The sequence below is a fragment of the Calliphora vicina genome, chromosome 1 (assembly GCF_958450345.1).
Source record: "Calliphora vicina chromosome 1, idCalVici1.1, whole genome shotgun sequence".
NCBI classification, from domain to species: domain Eukaryota; kingdom Metazoa; phylum Arthropoda; class Insecta; order Diptera; family Calliphoridae; genus Calliphora; species Calliphora vicina.
The window spans coordinates 50,748,039-50,767,634 of record NC_088780.1 but is presented as its reverse complement, the minus strand read 5'-3'; the positions used below and the strand labels follow the sequence as shown (position 1 = coordinate 50,767,634).

General features: G+C 29.9%; 1 protein-coding gene across 11 annotated transcripts in view; it reads left to right on the top strand.

The window, feature by feature from the left end:
- The window catches only part of osa (trithorax group protein osa), a 163,879-nt gene that overhangs the window by 128,617 nt on the left and 15,666 nt on the right, over positions 1-19,596 (top strand). For 9 of the 11 annotated variants that reach the window (XM_065512556.1, XM_065512589.1, XM_065512573.1 and 6 more), the window contains exon 6: positions 19,405-19,561. In XM_065512556.1, the coding sequence (XP_065368628.1) occupies positions 19,405-19,561 (157 nt within the window). Of the gene's footprint in view, positions 1-12,185; positions 12,266-19,090; positions 19,331-19,404; positions 19,562-19,596 lie in introns of those variants that run through there. The other 2 variants (XM_065512620.1, XM_065512613.1) reach the window with 2 other exon arrangements.

Genomic DNA, 19,596 nt, shown 5'->3' with positions numbered 1-19,596 from the left:
CAATTCTTGATGTAAATCTGCATCAGAGTGGTTCTCTGGTATCATATAAATAAGACAGGCATGCCAGACATTCCAGACGATATCCTCTTTTTCTCGGAATTGTTTTTCGACAATGACATCCATAATGTCATTCCATCTGACGCTGTCAAAGGCAATTGATGGTTGTAAATGTAAAATAATCCTTAACATCCACCACGCTGCGATGTCAAAGTCAGGGAAGATAAAGCGGATTTTTATCTGAAACAGTAAAATATGCCATTGGGTGGACTCTTTAAGTGTTATTATCAGGAAAGACGAAGTAAATCCAAGTGCAGACATTACATCATATTGAGCACTTCCAAAAGCTGATTCATGTTGCAATTCAAAGAAAATTTTGACATAAGAAGGTTGTGTGAATGAAAACTACCACGTTTTTCCAAGGAATGACCAAGGATCCAATCTATGTACAGATAGTTTAGGAAAATGCGTGTTGCATATTAAACCAAAATTTAGGCATTTTGAGGCTTGAAAATTATTAGATAATGTTTGTTTGAAAGGGAGATAGCAGATATATTGATCACCCTCCGAAAGACTTGGACATATGAATGCTGTGTGAGAGATGACAAAAAAGTTTGTCATATCAGCATCTAGAGGAATATTCAGTCATGTGTTTGGCAATAACTCTTTTTTTAACTTTGATTGTGAGTAAATGAGGGCGCATTTCCTGTTCAGTCAACATTCAAATGAGTCATTGAATGAAAAAGGTGGGTTGTACGGAGAATTTCTAATAAATTCAACATTTTGAATGGTTAAAAACGTCGGGACGACCTTTTGAAGTTCTCTTTTTCATTTTATCATTGGTGCAGCAAGAATTATCAGTGTTCAGTGGTTAATTTTCCTCCAAAACTTTTAAAAAACTTCCCCTGTGCGGCCCGACCTGTAGGAGCTCCAATTTTCTTGGAAGCGGGAGAATTATCAGTGTTTAGTGGTTGATTTTCATTTTATCATTGGTGCAGCAAGAATTTCCAGTGTTTAGTGTTTGATTTTCTGCCAAAACTTTTGGAAAACTTCCCCTGTATGGGCCGACTTGTATGAGCTCTAATTTTCTTGGAGGCGGGAGAATTATCAGTGTTTAGTGGTTGATTTTTCCTCCAATGACAAGTGGCAAGCAAAAAAATCCTCAAAGTTTTGAACGGTTAAAAACGACCTTTGTTTGGGACTACCTCTTTGGGATTTTTCATTTTATCATTGCACGGTGGTCAATTCCGGCCAAAAATACATAACTTCTTTATTTCTTCATAAAAATGTTTGAAATTTTGTATTTGTATTAAGATTAACATAACCGATCGATCGATAAATATTTCGATGTTCAAATACAGGGTTTGGCAAAAAAAGCATGGACGTTCTAAAAGTATCAAAAAAATTGCATGTAAGTGGCTGAAATTTAGTCCAAAAATAAAGAATAAAATATGTAATCGAAAAAAAAATTGGTCATTCAAATTTCGGATTACATATACAGGGTTTGTCCAAACAATCATCGACGTTTTAAAAGCATCGAACAAATTAGGTTATTCATATAAATGCCTGAAATTTAGTCCAAAATTGAAGAATAGCATAAGTGATTGAAAAAATTGTCGTACAAATTTCGGAATACATATACAGGGTTTGGCCAAACAATCATGGACGTTTTGAAATTATCGGAAAGTTAGATTATTCATGTAAAATTTTAAATTTGGTGTACATTTAAGAAAAACACACTAGATCCATCGCAAAAAATATTAGAAATTGCATACAGGAGTTGGCCAAATAAACATTGACTTTATAAAAGTATAGAAAAAAGTATGTAATTTTTGTACATGGCTTAAATTAGGTTTATAATTAAAAATAACATAAATAATCCATTGAAAATATTTCGACATACAAATACATGGTTTGGCCAATTCAGCATAGACGTAAATAACTCTCAAACTTACATAATTTTTGAAATTGACCAAAAAATACAAAAAAAAATTGTAAAATACGAAGGCACTGAAATCGTTCTGGTTATTGGAATGGCAGATAATTGCAGCTGAAATTTATAGTACTTCCTCTTGATACTTTATAGTATTAGATGTAATTTACACTTGACCTCTAATAGCCCCATTTAATTTGTTCTGTCCTTTGAAACTTTTTTTTAATTTAGTTTCTATAGATTTAAAACTAGTTCCTAATCACTTCACTTCTATATAAAAAGAACACGCAAAAACTCCTTAATTACTACATGGAATGGTTAACTGCTAACTATTTTATGAAAACATGTGCTAATTTGAAAAAAAAAAACTTAAAAAAAAGCACAGGATACTTCGATTCAAAAGTAAAAAAATCAAATTTTTATAATATTAAAATGACAAGAAAAAACCTTTGACTTTACAGCACTATAAATAGCCACATATTTACTTTATAGCCAAAATAATAATGATACTTTATATTCTGAAGTGTTAAGAAAAATTTACCATAAAAATTTTATTAAAATTAAAAAAAAAAAAAAAAACATTTTTGGCCGGAATTTACCACCGTGCATTGGTGCAGCAAGAATTTCCACTTAGTGTTTGATTTTCCTCCAAAACTTTTGAAAAACTTCCCCTGTATGGACTGACCTATAAAAGCTCCCATTTCATTTAGTGGTTGATTTCTCCTCCAATGACTAGTGGCAAGCAAAAATCCTCTTGGAATTGATTGATTTTCTTCAAAGACTTCTGGGAAGCTTCACTTATATGGACCAACCTATGAAAGCTCCCATTTCCATGAATAATTACCTGTGTTTAGTGGTTTATTTTCACTCCAAAGACTTAAAAATCTCCTCTTGGAATTGGCCGTTAAATGTTGACATTTCACAATACATACATATTTGACATGACGATCTTGTAACATCAGTTACCGGCTTAATTCGTCTTAATTCGAGCAACGTCCACCTTTAACTACGAAGGCTTAGAAGGCGCTTCCACAATTCCAATAAATCATAGCACCAAATATTCAGAACAAGCAAGTGTTCCATTTAAAATGTCAAACATTACAATAATGATGTCAGATATGACAAATTTCAAGTTGACAACCACTGTGCATTTTTGCTTAAGCTGTCACAATTTTACCCCACTAACAAGTCCCTGCTCTGAACGTCTAAATAAATACATTATCACAAAAGTAAAATTGTGTTGCATAGATTTAAAATGACTTTACCGGCATATTGTAAATGGAATGGATATGTGTGTGTGTGTATGTGAATGTTCAAAAGTAAATCACATAGAGACGACACATCTTAAATGAATGAGCAGACACAAACCAAAAACCCACCCAACCCATTACAGACCCCCAAACATTTCATGCCACAGAACTGTTCTTCACTGCCGACGTACACACATAGATACAAAAACAATATCTTTCTTATTTTATTGAATTTGACTGACTGACAGTGCGGTTTTATTACTTTTGTGACCCTAACGACTGCTGCACAAACTAAATGAAAGAAGAAATTAATGTTTGGTTGGTCGGCCGGACAAACGCACGGACTCGCTTTTAAGACTGAACGACAATGCCGAATCTACTTGTGTCGAACAGTAAAAACTTTTAAGTCTTTTATTTATTATGGATTGTATTCAATTGAGACAGAGTCGGAATTATTTTCATTTTCCTATAACAACTATGTAGTCAGCCCCCAAACTACCAACCAACCAACTCATCCAAACATTCAGTCTCTTTACAACATAGTAGAGAATGAACGAACGACATCAAAAACAAAAACTAATGTTATTTTCTTGATATTATAATATGATGACTGCTTTTTGTTGTTGTTGTACACGCTTGATATTTCTGATTCTGTTTTGTGTTCGTCGTCGTTGTAGTCGTCGTCATTTGTTGTTTTATTTTCTTGTTTGAGTATGAGACGTTCTTATCTGTAAGTCGTCGTTGTCGGTCTTCTCCAACAACACAACATACATCCCCAAACACACACTCCATAATATGTTTATACAAACACACTTACTCGTATTTAAGCATTCATACTACATTTTCATTTCATTATTTCTCTTTTTCTAGTTAAATTAAGCTCTGTTGATTGTTGATAGGGGGGCAGGGGGTTGGGGGTTTAGGGTTTGGGTGGTTTGTGTGTTTTTATATGAAAGTATGCATGGTTCTGTACAAATGTGTGTTAATTCCTTCATATTCAAGAGTAGTTAGTTTTAGTCTTCTTCTTCGTAGTCGTTCTCGACAAGAATAAATGTATTTTTTCTGTTTCTCTTTTTATTTTTCTACTTAAAGCAACGACTCGACTCCATAGTATGTTGGCAACTTGGTTTTACTTTTGCTGTGTATTTCTGTGTGCTGCTTTTTTTTGTATCTCGTACATGGGTTTTATTTTCTATATATTCTTAGTATTTTAAGTATATTGGAATTAAAGCACAGTGGTTTGTTGGGTCTGAAAAGTGAAACAAAGTAGCAAAGACCCAATCATTATGACAGTCACCCCTATCATGAAAAACATGTGAAATTTATGTTCCCATGAAGAGAAAATTGCTATCGTGATATTCCCCTGAACTTTTCATTCACAATAGTTGATTTTGTTCGTAACAGCTGTTTATTGTTTACAAAATTCCATCTAAAAATTTCGCAACATGGGGAATTTTTTCACGTGAACAAAGTTTATGAACGAAAAATGGGAAAAAGGGAAATATATTCCATGTGAAATATTGATTCGCGATAAGGGTGAGTATTTTCTATAGACGGAACTCTGCTCCAAAGTGAGAGATAGCGTTCTGCATCGATCGAAACAAATAGTAGTCGGACGGAGCACAGTCTGGACTATAAAGCGTTTGAAGCGAAACTTCCCAACTACATACTTCATTCAAAATACTTTTTAACAGGTATTGCAACATGTGGCCAAGCGTTGGGAGTTTTTCGGCCAATGCTCGCTTCAAACGAATCAGTTGTGATGGTCTGGTCAGATTTCAGCAGCTCATAATAGATAAAACTTTCTTGCTTCCACAATATACAGAGCATTACCTTAGCGCCATGGATATTTGGCTTTGGTGACGATTCGGCTGGTTGACTATGCTTTACATACAATCTCTTACGCTTCGGGTTATCGTAATAGCACAATTTTTCATCGCAAATAATGATCGGTGCAAAAATAATTTTCTTTTAAAGTGTTCAAGCTGCATTTCAGACATATAAAATCGTCTTTCAATGTCTCTTCGGCTTCAATTCGTATGGTACCCAATTTCCCAGCTTTTGGATGAATCCTACTGCTTGCAAACGTTTTGAAATTTGCTGATTGAGTAGCTCCCCATGATTTTGGAAACTTTTGTTGAGTTTGACAACAAATTTCATGCAGTAATGCCTTCTATTCTTGGTCTTCATACTTTTTTGGCTGGCCTGGAAGATCTTTATCGTCCGTGTCAAAATCTCTACTTCTAAACCGAACGAACCAATTTTCGCACGTTGAAACCGATGGAACACATTCACCATAAACTTCGGTGAACAATCGGCTCCCGCATATGACACTTTTTTGGCATAAAATTCGACATATAAGTTATTAAAAACGAAACCCGCGTTCAAAAGATACGCCATCTATTGTAAATCCTGCATTTTTAAGTCATAGACCCAATAATTTGGGAACAGGAGACAGGAGTCTACATACTTGAGCTGTATACTAAACTCCATGCTGTTCGATCGGAAACTGGTGTTCCAGTCGAATATATGGGTCTGCGAAGACGAGGCAAATTCAACAAATTATTACAAATAAAAACTAGTTTTATTTGGTTCATTTAACGAAAAGATCCCCAACATTCTAGCAAAACTTGAGCCGTAGGCATTCACCCCTATCGGAAATAACATATGAAATTTTGTTCCCATGAAATATTCATTTCCCTCGAATGAATGATATTCCCATCAACTTTTCATTCACAATAGTTGATTTTGGTCGTAACATCTGTTTATTGTGAACTAATTTGATGAACGAGAAAGGGGAACATATTTCATGTGAAATATTGATAGGGTGATCATTATCCTAGTAAAGTAGAAGTCAATAGGTTTGGGTACCGACAAACTACATAAAAATGGTGCATAAAAACGGATAGTGTTAAGCTGTCTTTACTAAATTGTTATTACAGTCAGTAAATCAGTTTAAAAATTTATTATCTTCGTCCAGCCCACTGTATTTTGCCATAAATTTCGTATTTTATGGTACCGAATTCAATTTATTTGCACAACTTAAAACAAACCAAAAAAAAAACCTTTGTAAATTTTGCCTTTCTTTGCTAAAAGTTCTAAGTACTACATATTTTCATTTAATTTTCAAAATTTCTTTTACTGTGTTTTCTTCATCGATATGGCTGTCTTAATGTTATAATTTGATTGTTGTTATTTTTTTTTTTTTTTTGGTCTTGTTTTAAAATCGTAAAATTAAAAAAAATCTTTGAGATGTTTTTCTGTTATTATATTTTTTAGAGAACATTTTTAATATTATCATGAAACTATCTATAACTGACTTAATGCCATAATTACATTTTTATACCCACCATCAATAAATAGGGGATGTATTGATTTTGTCATTCCTTTTGCAACACATGGAAATATTCATCGCAGACCCACGAAAGCATATATTTTCTGGATCCTTATGAAATTCTAAGACGATCTAGTCATGTCCGTCCGTCTGTCCATCTTTCTGAAAACACGATAGAACCCAAACGAGCTAGGAGCTAGCTGGCTGACATTTTCCACAAGTACGCTCTGTTGTTTCTTTGGTATTGAAAATGGGCAATACTAGCCCCCATACAAATGTCCCCCCGGAATACTGTTTAAGCAGTCCTAAAATTTGTTGTTTATGCGGCAATCCTTATACCATTTTGCACAAATTATTATTAAGAACTCTGAAATTATTCTCTAAAGTATGGCGAAAATCGGGCAATATTTGTCCCTAGTCCCCATACAAGGTCCCCCTCAGAAAATGACATGTGTTATAACAATTAATATTGTAAAGAAATTGGACATAAACAAGTTTAATATGAACCTAAATCTTTCTACCAACTTTTGTGAGGATCGGTCCATAATACCCCTATATCAGAATAATATTGATGGTGGGTATACAAGGTTTGTTTGTTTTGCTTTTTCAATAGGAATTCATTTGTTTTATTTCGCTTTCATTTATTGTTTTCATTTTATTCATATGTTTCACTTAATTACGGGTTTATTTATATGTTTGCTTTGTTTTTATTATTTTTTGTTAAACTTTTCTGTTGTTTTAAACTATTATATTATACTACACTTTAATAATTTTAAAATTTGTTTTTGATTTTATTACGATTGATTTTATTTTCCTCTCTCATTTTCTATAAAGCTGAAAATACTTCACTTTGAGTTTATTTATTACAAACATTTATTCTGCTTTGAAGTCAAGATATTACTTGGTACTAAGTGGCAATTTGTCTGATAATTTATTAAAGACCTGCATTTTGAATTCTGGTTTCTTTTCTGGGGCAAAACATGTTGTTGCCCTTTTTCTGCCTTGTGTTTCAAAACCGCTTATATGTGTTGAACTGGGAATATAAGGTTTCATATTCAAGATATTTTCAAGTTCTATTATAATAAACATGATCTAGTTCAATAAATAATGACTTTTTTTTTAAATTTCTTTGAATAAATAAGTTTAATGAAAATATGTATCCTTTGCTTACCAATATTGCAACAACAAACTTTAAATTAATATTTCTCTGTAAGTTCCTTTACAAGCGTTAAGTCAAAACCAAAATTGAGATTCTCAGAGTTTTACTTTCAGCTGTAATACATGATTAATGACAAATAAACTAGTAGATGACAGATGTTGCAAAATGGCGTAAAGTTCAAGAGATGCCAGAATAGTTGAGAAAATAAGTGAGGTCAAAATGAGAAAAAGTAGCAGTCATTTTTAAAACTTCGAGGTACATGACATTTTACCAAATATACAGCTGCGGTATAAATAATAGCAGCGCAGCCGAAATTATTGTTTAGATGTTAAAAAAAAATTACTGTGATATTTAAAAAAATATATATTTTCATTTTTTAATTTCTTATTTAAGGTATTTTTAAATTTTACATTTAAACTTAAAAAATAACTTCAGGTTGAGAGATCAGAAATTTAAAAGTATTCATTTAAAATGATTTGGCAGTAAAAAAAATAGCAGCAGCTTTCCAAATATTATTTTTTTCTTAAAAAAAGTTAATCAACTTTGTACTTTTTTAAATGTATATTTAGTATGAAAGGAAAATAATGATTTAGTATTTTGTTGAGCTGCCTTTGTTCTTTAAAACAGCTTCACAGCGTCTTTTCATGGAGTCTACAAGTTTTTGGCATCTTTCATTTGGTATTTGCTTCCAGGATCCTTCCACGGTTCTCCAAAGCTCATTATTATTTTTTGGTTTTGCCTCCGACACTGCTTTTTTAACATCACACCATAAATTCTCAATCGGATTGAGATCAGGCGACTGCGCAGGCCACTCCATAACTGTAACTCCGTTTTCTTCAAAGAAGCTTTTGGCGAGTCGGCTGGTGTGCTTTGGATCATTGTCCTGCTGGAAGATCCATCTGAGAGGCATTTCGTAATCGGCGTATGGAAGCATGATATTTTTAAGAATATCTACATATTGGGAGGCATTCATGATATTTTTTATCCAATATATCGGACCTACACCATAATATGAGAAACATGCCCACACCATTATGCTTGAGCCTCCATGTTTAACAGTTTTAACTGTAAATCGCGGGTCATATTCCTTGTTTGGAGGTCTTCTCACATATTGCCGAGATCCTCTTCCGCCATATAAAACAATTTTTGATTCGTCTGACCACAATATGTTGCGCCACTTTTCATTGGGCCATGTCACATGCAATTTTGCAAATTCTAATCTTTTTTTGACATGTGTTTTTTTTAAAAGTGGTACAGCTCTTGGGCTTCTTGCGTGCAAATTTTGTTGACGTAGTATCTTACGCACTGTTTCGACACTCAGGCTTGGGCATACGTTATCCTTAATCTCTATAGCTGACGCTAAAGGATCTTTGCAACTATAACGCTTTACACTTCTTTTCAAAGCAGGAGTTACTAACGGCTTTCTCCCACGTGTTTCGGTCTTTTCTTCAAATAATATGGCGTTCCGAATCATTTTGGCTGAGCAATCTAGAATATTTTGTATTTCTCTGTATTTTTTTCCTTCAGAAATCATTTTTTTTATAATGTTACGTTTTTCCTCCGTACAATGCTTTGCCCGCCCCACTGTAAAAAAAGTAACACTCAATATACCTTTTTATCAATAAATATAAATTTTTCTTACTTTTAGAAAAAAAATTTATTCCAAAAACTTTATTAAAATATGTTAATTTTGCACTTTTATAAAAAACTGCTATTATTTGGACTGCTTGTAAAACCGAACTAAAAAGAAAACGCAAAAATTTTAAAGAAAGAAAAAAGAATTTAAAAAATTTACAGTTATATTTTTGTTATTGCTTCTTTTAAGTAAAAAAACAAAAAGTAATGGAATTCCAAAAAGCAACACATAACGAGTTATAAAAAGTAATTTGGAAATATATGGTCTGCTGCTATTATTTATACCGCAACTGTACATATGTATATTTCTAAGATAAATTCCAGTTTACTGGGTTTTCTATTAATATATAGTAAATTAATGCTTTCTTAAGCATTAAACTTTAATAAAAATGCCAAAAACAATGGAAACTTTTGAGTTTCTACAAGAAAGAATACTAATACTAATAAGAATATGTAAGAAAACTATGTAGAAATTATGCTGTTATTTCAGTATTGATCTTGAAAGAAAACTTTACAACTCGAATACAATTTGCGAATGATCTGTCTGTCTGCCCGTCTGTTTGTTGAAATCAATTTTCTGAAGACCCCAGATATCTTCGGGATCCAAATCTTCAATAATTCTGTCATACATGCTTTCGAGAAGTTTCCTATTTAAAATCAGCAAAATCGGTCCACAAAAAAGTTACACACACCCTTGCAAAGTAAAACATTTTTTTCTATTAGAATGGAACAAAATAATTTCTTGATTTTACACTTAACACTAATGTATATTTAGCGTGCCAAATATTGAATGAATTTTGTATTAAAAAGCGATATTTAACACTGTTAAAGCGACTTTCGACATTCAATTGTGTGTGTTTGCCAACAGCATTAACAACACTGATTTTCAATAATAGAAATCAGCCGTTACTCAATTGCAAAAAAGTACTTAACGCAGTTGCAAAAAAGGGTATTATCTCACACTGAAATATAATTGAGGATGAAATATGTAACATATTTATTTACCAATTATTTATGCAATATATTTAGAAAGCAAAACGGCAACTTTTCGCATTAGAATGGAACATACCCCTGCGTCAATGGTAACATAAATGGAAAATTTTTCTCAGAAATTAAAAAACCATAAGATATTACAAAGACCTTTGCAACGACGTACATATAGTATAAGACAATGGGTCAAAATAGGAAGATATGCTTTTTAAACCGATTTTTTTTTTCACCAAAAAAAAAATTAAAATTTAAAAAAAATTAAATTACAATTTAAAAAAAATAATGTTCCAAAAAATTAAAAAAAAAAAAACTTTAAAAAAATAATTTTGTTTACCTAAAAATATTAAAAATTTTTATTTTGAAGTTTAATTTGGTGAAGGGTATATAAGATTCTGCACAGACGAAGAATATAGCTCTCTTACTTGTTTCATCTGGAACTGAAAAGTTTGACTGAGTTGACAGTTTTTACAGGATTCTTATTAAGGTCTTCATTTATACAAATCGTCTTACTTTTATATCAATATTTCGATACTTCATTGTGTATCATCTTCCAGATTTTTTTTTGTTCGGTATTCTGTAAAAATTTGGTCCAATATTGGTATTAGGCCGACTCTAAAAAATGTATATTAATTAAATATTAAAAAAGTAATTGGATTGTGATCTATATCTTGAATACATGTTAGGAAAATTTTCCTTTGTATTGTCAACCACATAAACATAACTTTAGTCTGGTTCCATATTTCCTAGAAAATCTTTATACTATTATTTAAATATCTGTTTTTATTGTTAATTATAATATTATTGTCTAAAAACTATTTAGACAAACTGTATTCTAAACGTATTCAGAATTTTATAGCCAACATTTGTTTTTTTTTAGTTTTCAATTCTCGCAAATGTTTGTAAAGTCTGTTTTTCTTTTTTTTTTCTACAAACATGAACATTTAACATTATTTTAAATTTATTTTCATTATTATTATTTATTTTTTTTTTAAATTAAGTGCAACCGCAACGAATTTTTTCATAATACCTACTCTTTCTAAGTATAATTTTGTTTTTACTTGTTGTTTGTGTGTGTCAAAATACACACAGATACTCAGACACAAAGTATGTATGAGTGTTTGTTTGCCTTGGGAATTTGTTATTGTTTATTTTATTATAGACTGAAATTTATTTCATAAGAGCGTGTGTTGTATTGTTGTTACTCATTTTATTTATTTATTTTTTTCCTTCCATTTCGGTTGAAAATATTCAACAACAATATAATATTATTATAAAAATATTTTTTTAATTTTATATTTTAAATACATGTGTGGTTTGGAGCAACAAAAACAAAAACGAACAACAAAAGAGAGACAGCCAGCGAGAACATTTTGAAACTTTGACTTTTGTGCACGGTGTATAGACATTTAAACGTTTTAGTACACTGCGAGAAAGACAGAGAGAATGAGAGATAGAGAAGGAGAGTATAAATGTGAACAATACACAAGTATTATTATGATGATGATGGTACGACCGACCGTCGAGCATGATATCGGTGCAAGTGAAAATAATTTTTGTAGAGGAGGGAGATTTAGTTGAAGTTTAGCTCGGTTTTTTAAAAGCACGTACAAAAAAAATTTAATAAAATTTATTATTATTCCTCTAACAAAAATATAATAATTTACATCTAATATTTATTTATACCTAGTGTTTGTTTTTGGTTAATAAAAATTTTTAGAAAAAAAAAACGTGTCATTTTGTTTAAGGTTTAATTTCGAATATTCTGTTCCGCTATATACGGCAAAATCAAACAAAAAGTGTTATATTGTAAAGAACTAATAACTAAATATACTATAAAGTAATAGATAAATACATAAATAAAGATCTATCTATTTAAAAAATGTGTTTTAACATTTCGCGCCTTTATGGCCAAGACAAAACTAAAATACTTTTATGATTTTGCATTTTGTGGTGATTATGATTAAAACGTAACAAAAAAATATAAAATTAAATAAAAAATATAAAATAAAAAAACTATCTGTAATCGTGTTAGTGTGTTGTTGCTATTATTTGTATATAATTAACAAAAATTCTCGCATATATTATAGGAACAAAAATTCCCATTCCTCATACGTGTCGTAGGTTTTTATTTTTGAACATTTTTTTCTATACTCTTTGCTGATATCGTTGATTTTGTTTTTCTATTTAACTTAATCATTTACGCTCTTTATATTAAAAAAAGTATTAACGAATTGAGTTCACTTATTTTGTTATACTGTGACTCTCTCTCATCTCTCTTTTTTTCATTTTGATAATCATACATTCATTAGTTTTTAAGTATTAGCAGTTTTCTTAATAATCACATGCTGTTTACATTAAAAAAAGGAAAAAAATACGAAAACAACAACAATAACACTGCAAAATATACATTCAAGCAGAGAAGGAAAATGCATTTTTTTTTGTTATCGAAATAATATTCACTTTCTATAGAAAAAAACTGTTATACACAAAATTTTCTATAGAAAAACTGTTATACACTAGGCAATTAATGCCTATATATTAATTGTATAACTTTCTTTGGAAAGGGGTTATATTGTAGAAGGAAAGGTGGTGAAAGGAGGAGAAAATCCTTTATTTGACAACTCTGTAATTGCGCGTTATGTTTGTTATTAGCACAGGTTGCAGCGCCTCTGGTGGTGAGTAGGCGCCAATAAACATTATTTTTACTTCAGGGGCGTTAGAAAATACAATATTTTTTACACAAAATACTGTTATACACAACTTAGGGCCTAATTCAGAAACACGAAAGGAAAACCATTTTTAAATTTTTGTATGAAAATCACTCAGTTTTTAAAGAATTTTTGAGTGTTTTTCATATGCAAATTTTAAAATTGTTTTCCTTTCGTGTTGCTGAATTTGACCCTAATTCATTCACCCTTATCGCGAATCAATATTTCACATGACCCTTTTCCCATTTTTCGTTCATAAACTTTGTTCACGTGAAAAATTCCTCATGTTGGGACATTTTTAGATGGAATTTTGTAAACAGCTGTTACGAACAAAATCAACTATTGTGAATGAAAAGTTCAGGGGAATATCACGATAGCAATTTTCCCTCCGAGGGAAATGGATATTTCATGGGAACATAAATTTCACATGTTTTTCATGATAGGGGTGATAAATTTCGGAGAAAAACGTCTTAAAAGGACTTCTTATTTTCAGCTACTTTTTCAATGTTTTGTTCGCTTCATTTTCTTCAACTCCTTGGATCGAATAAAAAGTCTAGATAATTTGTTTCATTCATGCTTTAAATGATTAAATTTTTGTTAATTCAAATCAAATACAAATTTAATTACAATAAAGTTTCTTCATTCAGATTTGTTTTTGCATTTACAAAATGAATTTAAAAAAAAAAATGAAATAAGCCTTTTTGTAATAAATTTGAATTGAAGAAATAGTTAAACATTCAATACATTTTGTAATGGACTTGAATGATTCAATAAAGAATGAATTCTCAACGGAATGAATTCAATACATTTGAAGTACAAATGAATTAAGCCTATGAATTAATTCATAATGAATTCAATAAAGGAATTGAATTCAATACATTTGAAGTACAAATAAATTAAGCCTATGAATTAATTCATAATGAATTCATTAAAGGAATTGTTGAAATATAAAATCTATTTGTATTTCGAATATGGAATTAAGTAGTTTGTACGTTTGCTTGCTAGTTTTTACTAGCTTTGGACATTTTCAATATAAAAATTAAACAAAAAATATTGAAGAAAACTAAAATTTGGGGTCATTGACGTGCTGGAATCTCCAAGTGTATAATAGTTTTGCCATAGAAAATGTAGTGTATAACAACATTTTCTACAGAACATTTTGTGTATAACAGTTTTTTTCTATAGAAAGTGAATATTTCGATAACAAAAAAAATTTGCATTTTCCTTCTCTTCTGAATGTATATTTTGCAGTGTTATTGTTTTCCTCGTCATTTAAAATGGATCTTTATCAGATTCCAGTCATAATATCTGTTATGAAATGAATTGGAGCCATACCTTGCTATGCAGTATTTTCCCTCTGCCTCTTAAATTGTATTTGGATTCATCCGAAAAGAAAACGGTTTTCGATTTCTATCTCCACAAGTTTAACTGTTCTTTGGCAAATTGTAAGGAGTACATGGATGTTTTTTAGATATAAGAGGTTTTTTTGCGGGCCGATATCATCCTAAGACCAGCCTCATTTGCCCTCCCGATAACCTGCCGGGGAGTAATTTTTTTTAATTGCTTAAACTGTCTTGCTATTGTATTGTATTACGAGGCCTTCCTCACAAACATTTGATGAGTTTTTACAGTACCACAAAAATGTTTTTATAATTTTTAAAATTGTTGATTTATTAGTTGAATATTTATAACAGGTAGTGGTTTGCTTCAAACTAGCTTACAAATCGTTTATTATTTAAAATTTTCGGAAATCTTGACTAGTCATTTTTGAAATAACGGTAAAACATGATGCTTTTCACATATTCTTTTTGTTTTAGTCTTCTTTTTTTGCAGGCATTAAAAAGTTTCCATTGTTTTGACAAAATTGTTTTGAAAAACGCAAAAATTTACTATATCTTAATAGAAAACTTAGTAAATTTGAATTCATCCCAGAAATACATATATTTCGTAAAAAGTTATGTTTTTGGAAACTGAAATTACGGAATGTAGTTTTCAAACAAAGTTTCCATTGTATTGTCATTCACAGTATGTTATAATGGTGTGCAGGAATTATCCTAATTGCATTATAAAAAAACTAGTGTAGGGCAATCTTTAAATATGCTGTTCGATTTAAGTTTTATGAATTCTAATCCTGCACTAAATCCTCATTACATTGCAAAAATCGTTAAAGAAATTAGCCACATTAACAACACTTGCAATGCATTTCTCTTTCTCTTGTATTTTACGTCAGTTTTTTCTGATTTCTTTATTATTATTCACACTTTGCAATCATTGATTTCATTATTATTATCTCTTGTTCTTGTTAAATACGCATTTCAATATTTATACAACAGAAGAACAAAAAAAAATGTAAATAAATATTGTTTATTTAAGTATTGAATAAAGTAGTGAGTGATACATACAATTTTTTTCCCCCAAGTGAGAGATTATTTAAATATTTTAGACGATAGCAACGACAACAACAACGTCATTTCGTCATCATCATCATTATTGTTATCAACAAATCATTGATATTACTTTCAGTTTTATACATTTTTATATTATAAATAAATACAATCTTTATTATCATGATTAAACAATTTTTTAAGACGTCAGCATTAAAAATTGAGTAATTGTATATTTTGCTGTTGTTTTGGTTTAATTGCATCTTAATATTTTAATGTCTATTATTATTGCCATAATTAATTGTTTGCATTTGTTGTATTTTACCGTGGACATTGAACTTGTATGTTGTTATTGTTTGTCTGTCTGTTGGATTTTTTTTCGTCTGATTATTTGTCTAGTCGTGGGCTGAATCATTCATGCTAATTATTATTTATTAATCTTTTTTTTTGTTTGTAGCGCTTTGTGTTTTTATTGCACGTGCTTTTTTGTTAAATATATGTATTAATTTTATCTTAATGAAATGTATACAAAAGTCAGAAATATATTATGGATGTTTGTTGAGCATTTAGTGTTGAACTTGAAAAGTTTTCATGGTTCTAGTTTTTTTTTTAATAAAACTATAGTATTCTTTATTTGAATTTAATATTTAACACACGCATTTAGACATTAGACATATTAAAACTTTTTCATTAAATTTGATAAATTCTCATTAAAATCTAACCTTAAAAGATATGGCTGCGCCATTAGAAAAACAAATGTCATAATTACGGTTGACAACCAAAGAATAACTTGACAACTATATTCCAATGTTCCTATCAAATCTTTCAACAAAAACCGCTATGTTATTAAGCGGAAAAAATAGTAAAATATTACATAGTTAACCCCTGTCTATACTTGACAAATATTTAACATAACATCTGCCATATGTTTGTCTCAGCAAAAGCACTATCAATTTTGTCATAACCAAGCAATAATGCTAATAAATTTTTTATCTTGACAACCATTTTAGCATTTATCATGACAAACATTTATCAGGTATAGACATAGGGTTATAAAATGTTCTTGCAATTTAGGCAAAATTAACAGTTATATTCAATTTAATACATCTATGTATGTATTTATTGAGTGACTAACTAATCCGTCATTATCTAGACCTAACATCTGAATACAGAATCATTAAGATTGGATTGTTTCATATCTTCCTAAAAATAAAATCACTAAGAAAATATAATATTTTTAAGGCAAATCAAATTTGTGAAAAATTTTACGTAGTTTTCTTAAATATTGCATTTGTTCTCTACTTTACTTTTTTGCTAAAGTTGAAACGTTTCCATTGTTTTAGCAACGCTAAGAGGAATAACCATATTCTATAAATATTTTTTTTTTAACTATATTACTTATAAACGCTGAAATTTACTATATTTTAATAGAAAACCTAGGAAATTTTATTTTTTCTTAGAATTATAAATATATATTTGGTAAATTACTAAAATTACTGTATATAAATACCTATATCTAAAGATTTAACCGGTCAACTAATTAGATATATTTTAAACCTTTATAGAAGGAGTTTGCATCAGTGAACATTATTGATTTTTTTCAAAGAATTCCAACTCCTTCCGCTGCATATCTGCAGCTGAAACAACTGGTTGATTTTGAGCGACATTTTCTACAGAGTAAAAACAGCAGATTCGATTTCAAAACTGACTTACGATAGGGTGCCCCGATAGACCAGTCGATAGTGTGGTGGACTATTAATCTGAGGGTTGCGGGTTCGATTCCCGTCAGAGACTCTGGGTATATCTGCAGAGAAGTAAAACACTTAGCAGATTGTGTTTGTTTTTTAAAAAAAAAGATTATATAGGAAAATCCAGAGAAAATTATACTTATTTGGCACTGTTAGAATGCATTTGTTCCCCCAAAAATTTAAAATCCTTCTACTGCTTATCTGAAACTGAAAACACTGATTTTGAGCGAAAATAATTCTGTAACTAAAAAAATCCTAAAGTTCCCGAACATTTTTCCGATTAGGAAACCTATTGTTGATGAATGCTGTTAAATTTACTTGGTAAATATTTCATTAAAGCATCGAGTATTTAGTTTTTGGTATTGAGTACCGGTAAAAATTTATTGCATTGACTACTGAGTACCCAAATACTTAAAACAATCACAACTCTAATTTAATAATCGATAAAATAAATGAAACATTTTATATTAATTTATCAGAAATATATTAAGAGATCCTTAAAAGTGTGACTTTAAATAAAATAAACATGAAATAAAACTAAAACAAAGACCAAAAATGAGTGGTTGTAGTTTGCAGTTGCTTTTTTAAACATTGAATTATTTAAGTGCTTTGAAATATGTAGGTCAAGTTCTTTTTTGTTTTGTTTCCTTGTGTATTACGGTTCGGTTTCCCCTTTAAATGTTTTCGTTTCTTTTGAAATTCTTATAGAATCCTTGTTTTATAAAATTGTTGATGCTGGTCGTTAACTCTGTGTTAAATAAAACATAAATAAAGTTGCTGTTGAAAAGCCAAAACCAAAGAAAAAACATTTTAAAAATCATCCTCCTTCCTCGAACAGTTTAGCAATGAGGGTGAGTTAAATAAAGAAATCAAACTCGTAAGTTATAAGTTACCTGCAAATAAATAAATTGTATTTGGAAGTCTACCATTATAAACTAATAAATTAAAACTCCTAAACAAAATTATACCTATAACATTTGTATACATTTTAATGTCATTCGTTTTTTCATCTTTTTTTTTTTTGTTTTCATTATTATTTTGACTAAATTGAGGTACATAGGTATAGCAAAAAAAATTAAATTGAAACACCCATTAACAATAAAAAAAGAAAAAAATATTTACACCGGCCGGCATTTTTCTTGTTTATTGTTTATCATACAAAATGTTTCAGTTTGTTTTTTATTAGTATTATTTAGTATTTTGTGATTAATTCCATTTATATATGTATATCTGTATGGGTGTGTATGATGTGTTAAGATTCTTGCCAAGGTTGTTTTTTAGTATTTTGATGAATTTAGTGTTTTTGTTGTTTTTTCATTCCTCTTTTTTAGCGTTTTGTATACAATTTTCTTAAAGATAAACATCCCGCATTTGGTTTTTACATCTACAATTGTATTTTTTTGTTTACTTTTTTTAAAACACCATTTCCTCTGTTTAACCACACTCCCACTTAATGATTACTCCAACTATAAATGTAGTAAACATTTTAAATAGTACATTGATACCTATATACAATTTATCATTAAAAATCATTTCATAGGATTTTTTATTCCCTAAAAATAATACCAATAAATTGTTTATCTTCTGTAAACCCCATTTGACAACAGTGTAATTGTTGTAGTCGCAGTAGACTTCGTTGTTCATAGTTGTTGTTATTGTTGTCACATTTTGTTTAAACGCCACCCTATATTAACATTGTAGTTGTTATTGTTGTAGTAGCTGTTCGTTTTTTACACGATTAAAAGGGGGTAAAAGTAAAACTGAAAAAAATAGTGGTGGGTTTATCATTTGTTGTGTTTTATTTCCCTTTTTTCTGCTATTTTCTGTTTATTCCTTGTAAAATATTCACTTTTCTAACATATTTACTACTGTTACTACTACTTGTTGTATTAGATTTAAAATTATTTATATTTTCTATACTTAAAAAAAAAAACATTAGACAAGAAAACAAAATGACATTATTTGAAAATATGTTGAAGATTTTTTTATTTAAATACCAAAAGAAAAGCAAACAAATTTGATAGAAAGAAGAAAATAAAATATTTACAAAACCAACTCAAATGGTTTAAATATAAATGAATGAATTAAACAAATTTAAAAAATTCAAAAATCAATAATTAATAAAAACCAACAAAAATAAAAGGAAAATGAATAAAGTTTTACCCTGGGAGCATTTTGAAAATCTATATAAAGTAATATTTTTGTTTGTTAACAAGATATCTTGAATGTATAACTAATAATTTATTTCAATTTATTTTTGTTACAGGAACTAATAGGTCAAAATAGTAACGATAGTTCTAGTGGTGGTGGCCACAGTGGTTTAGGCTCTGGTCCACCGGGTACACCAAATCCTCAGCAAGTTATGCGTCCCACACCCTCGCCCACAGGCTCTTCGGGTTCACGTTCTATGTCTCCAGCAGTGGGTAAGTTTTAAATCTTGAATTATAAAAAAGAAAAA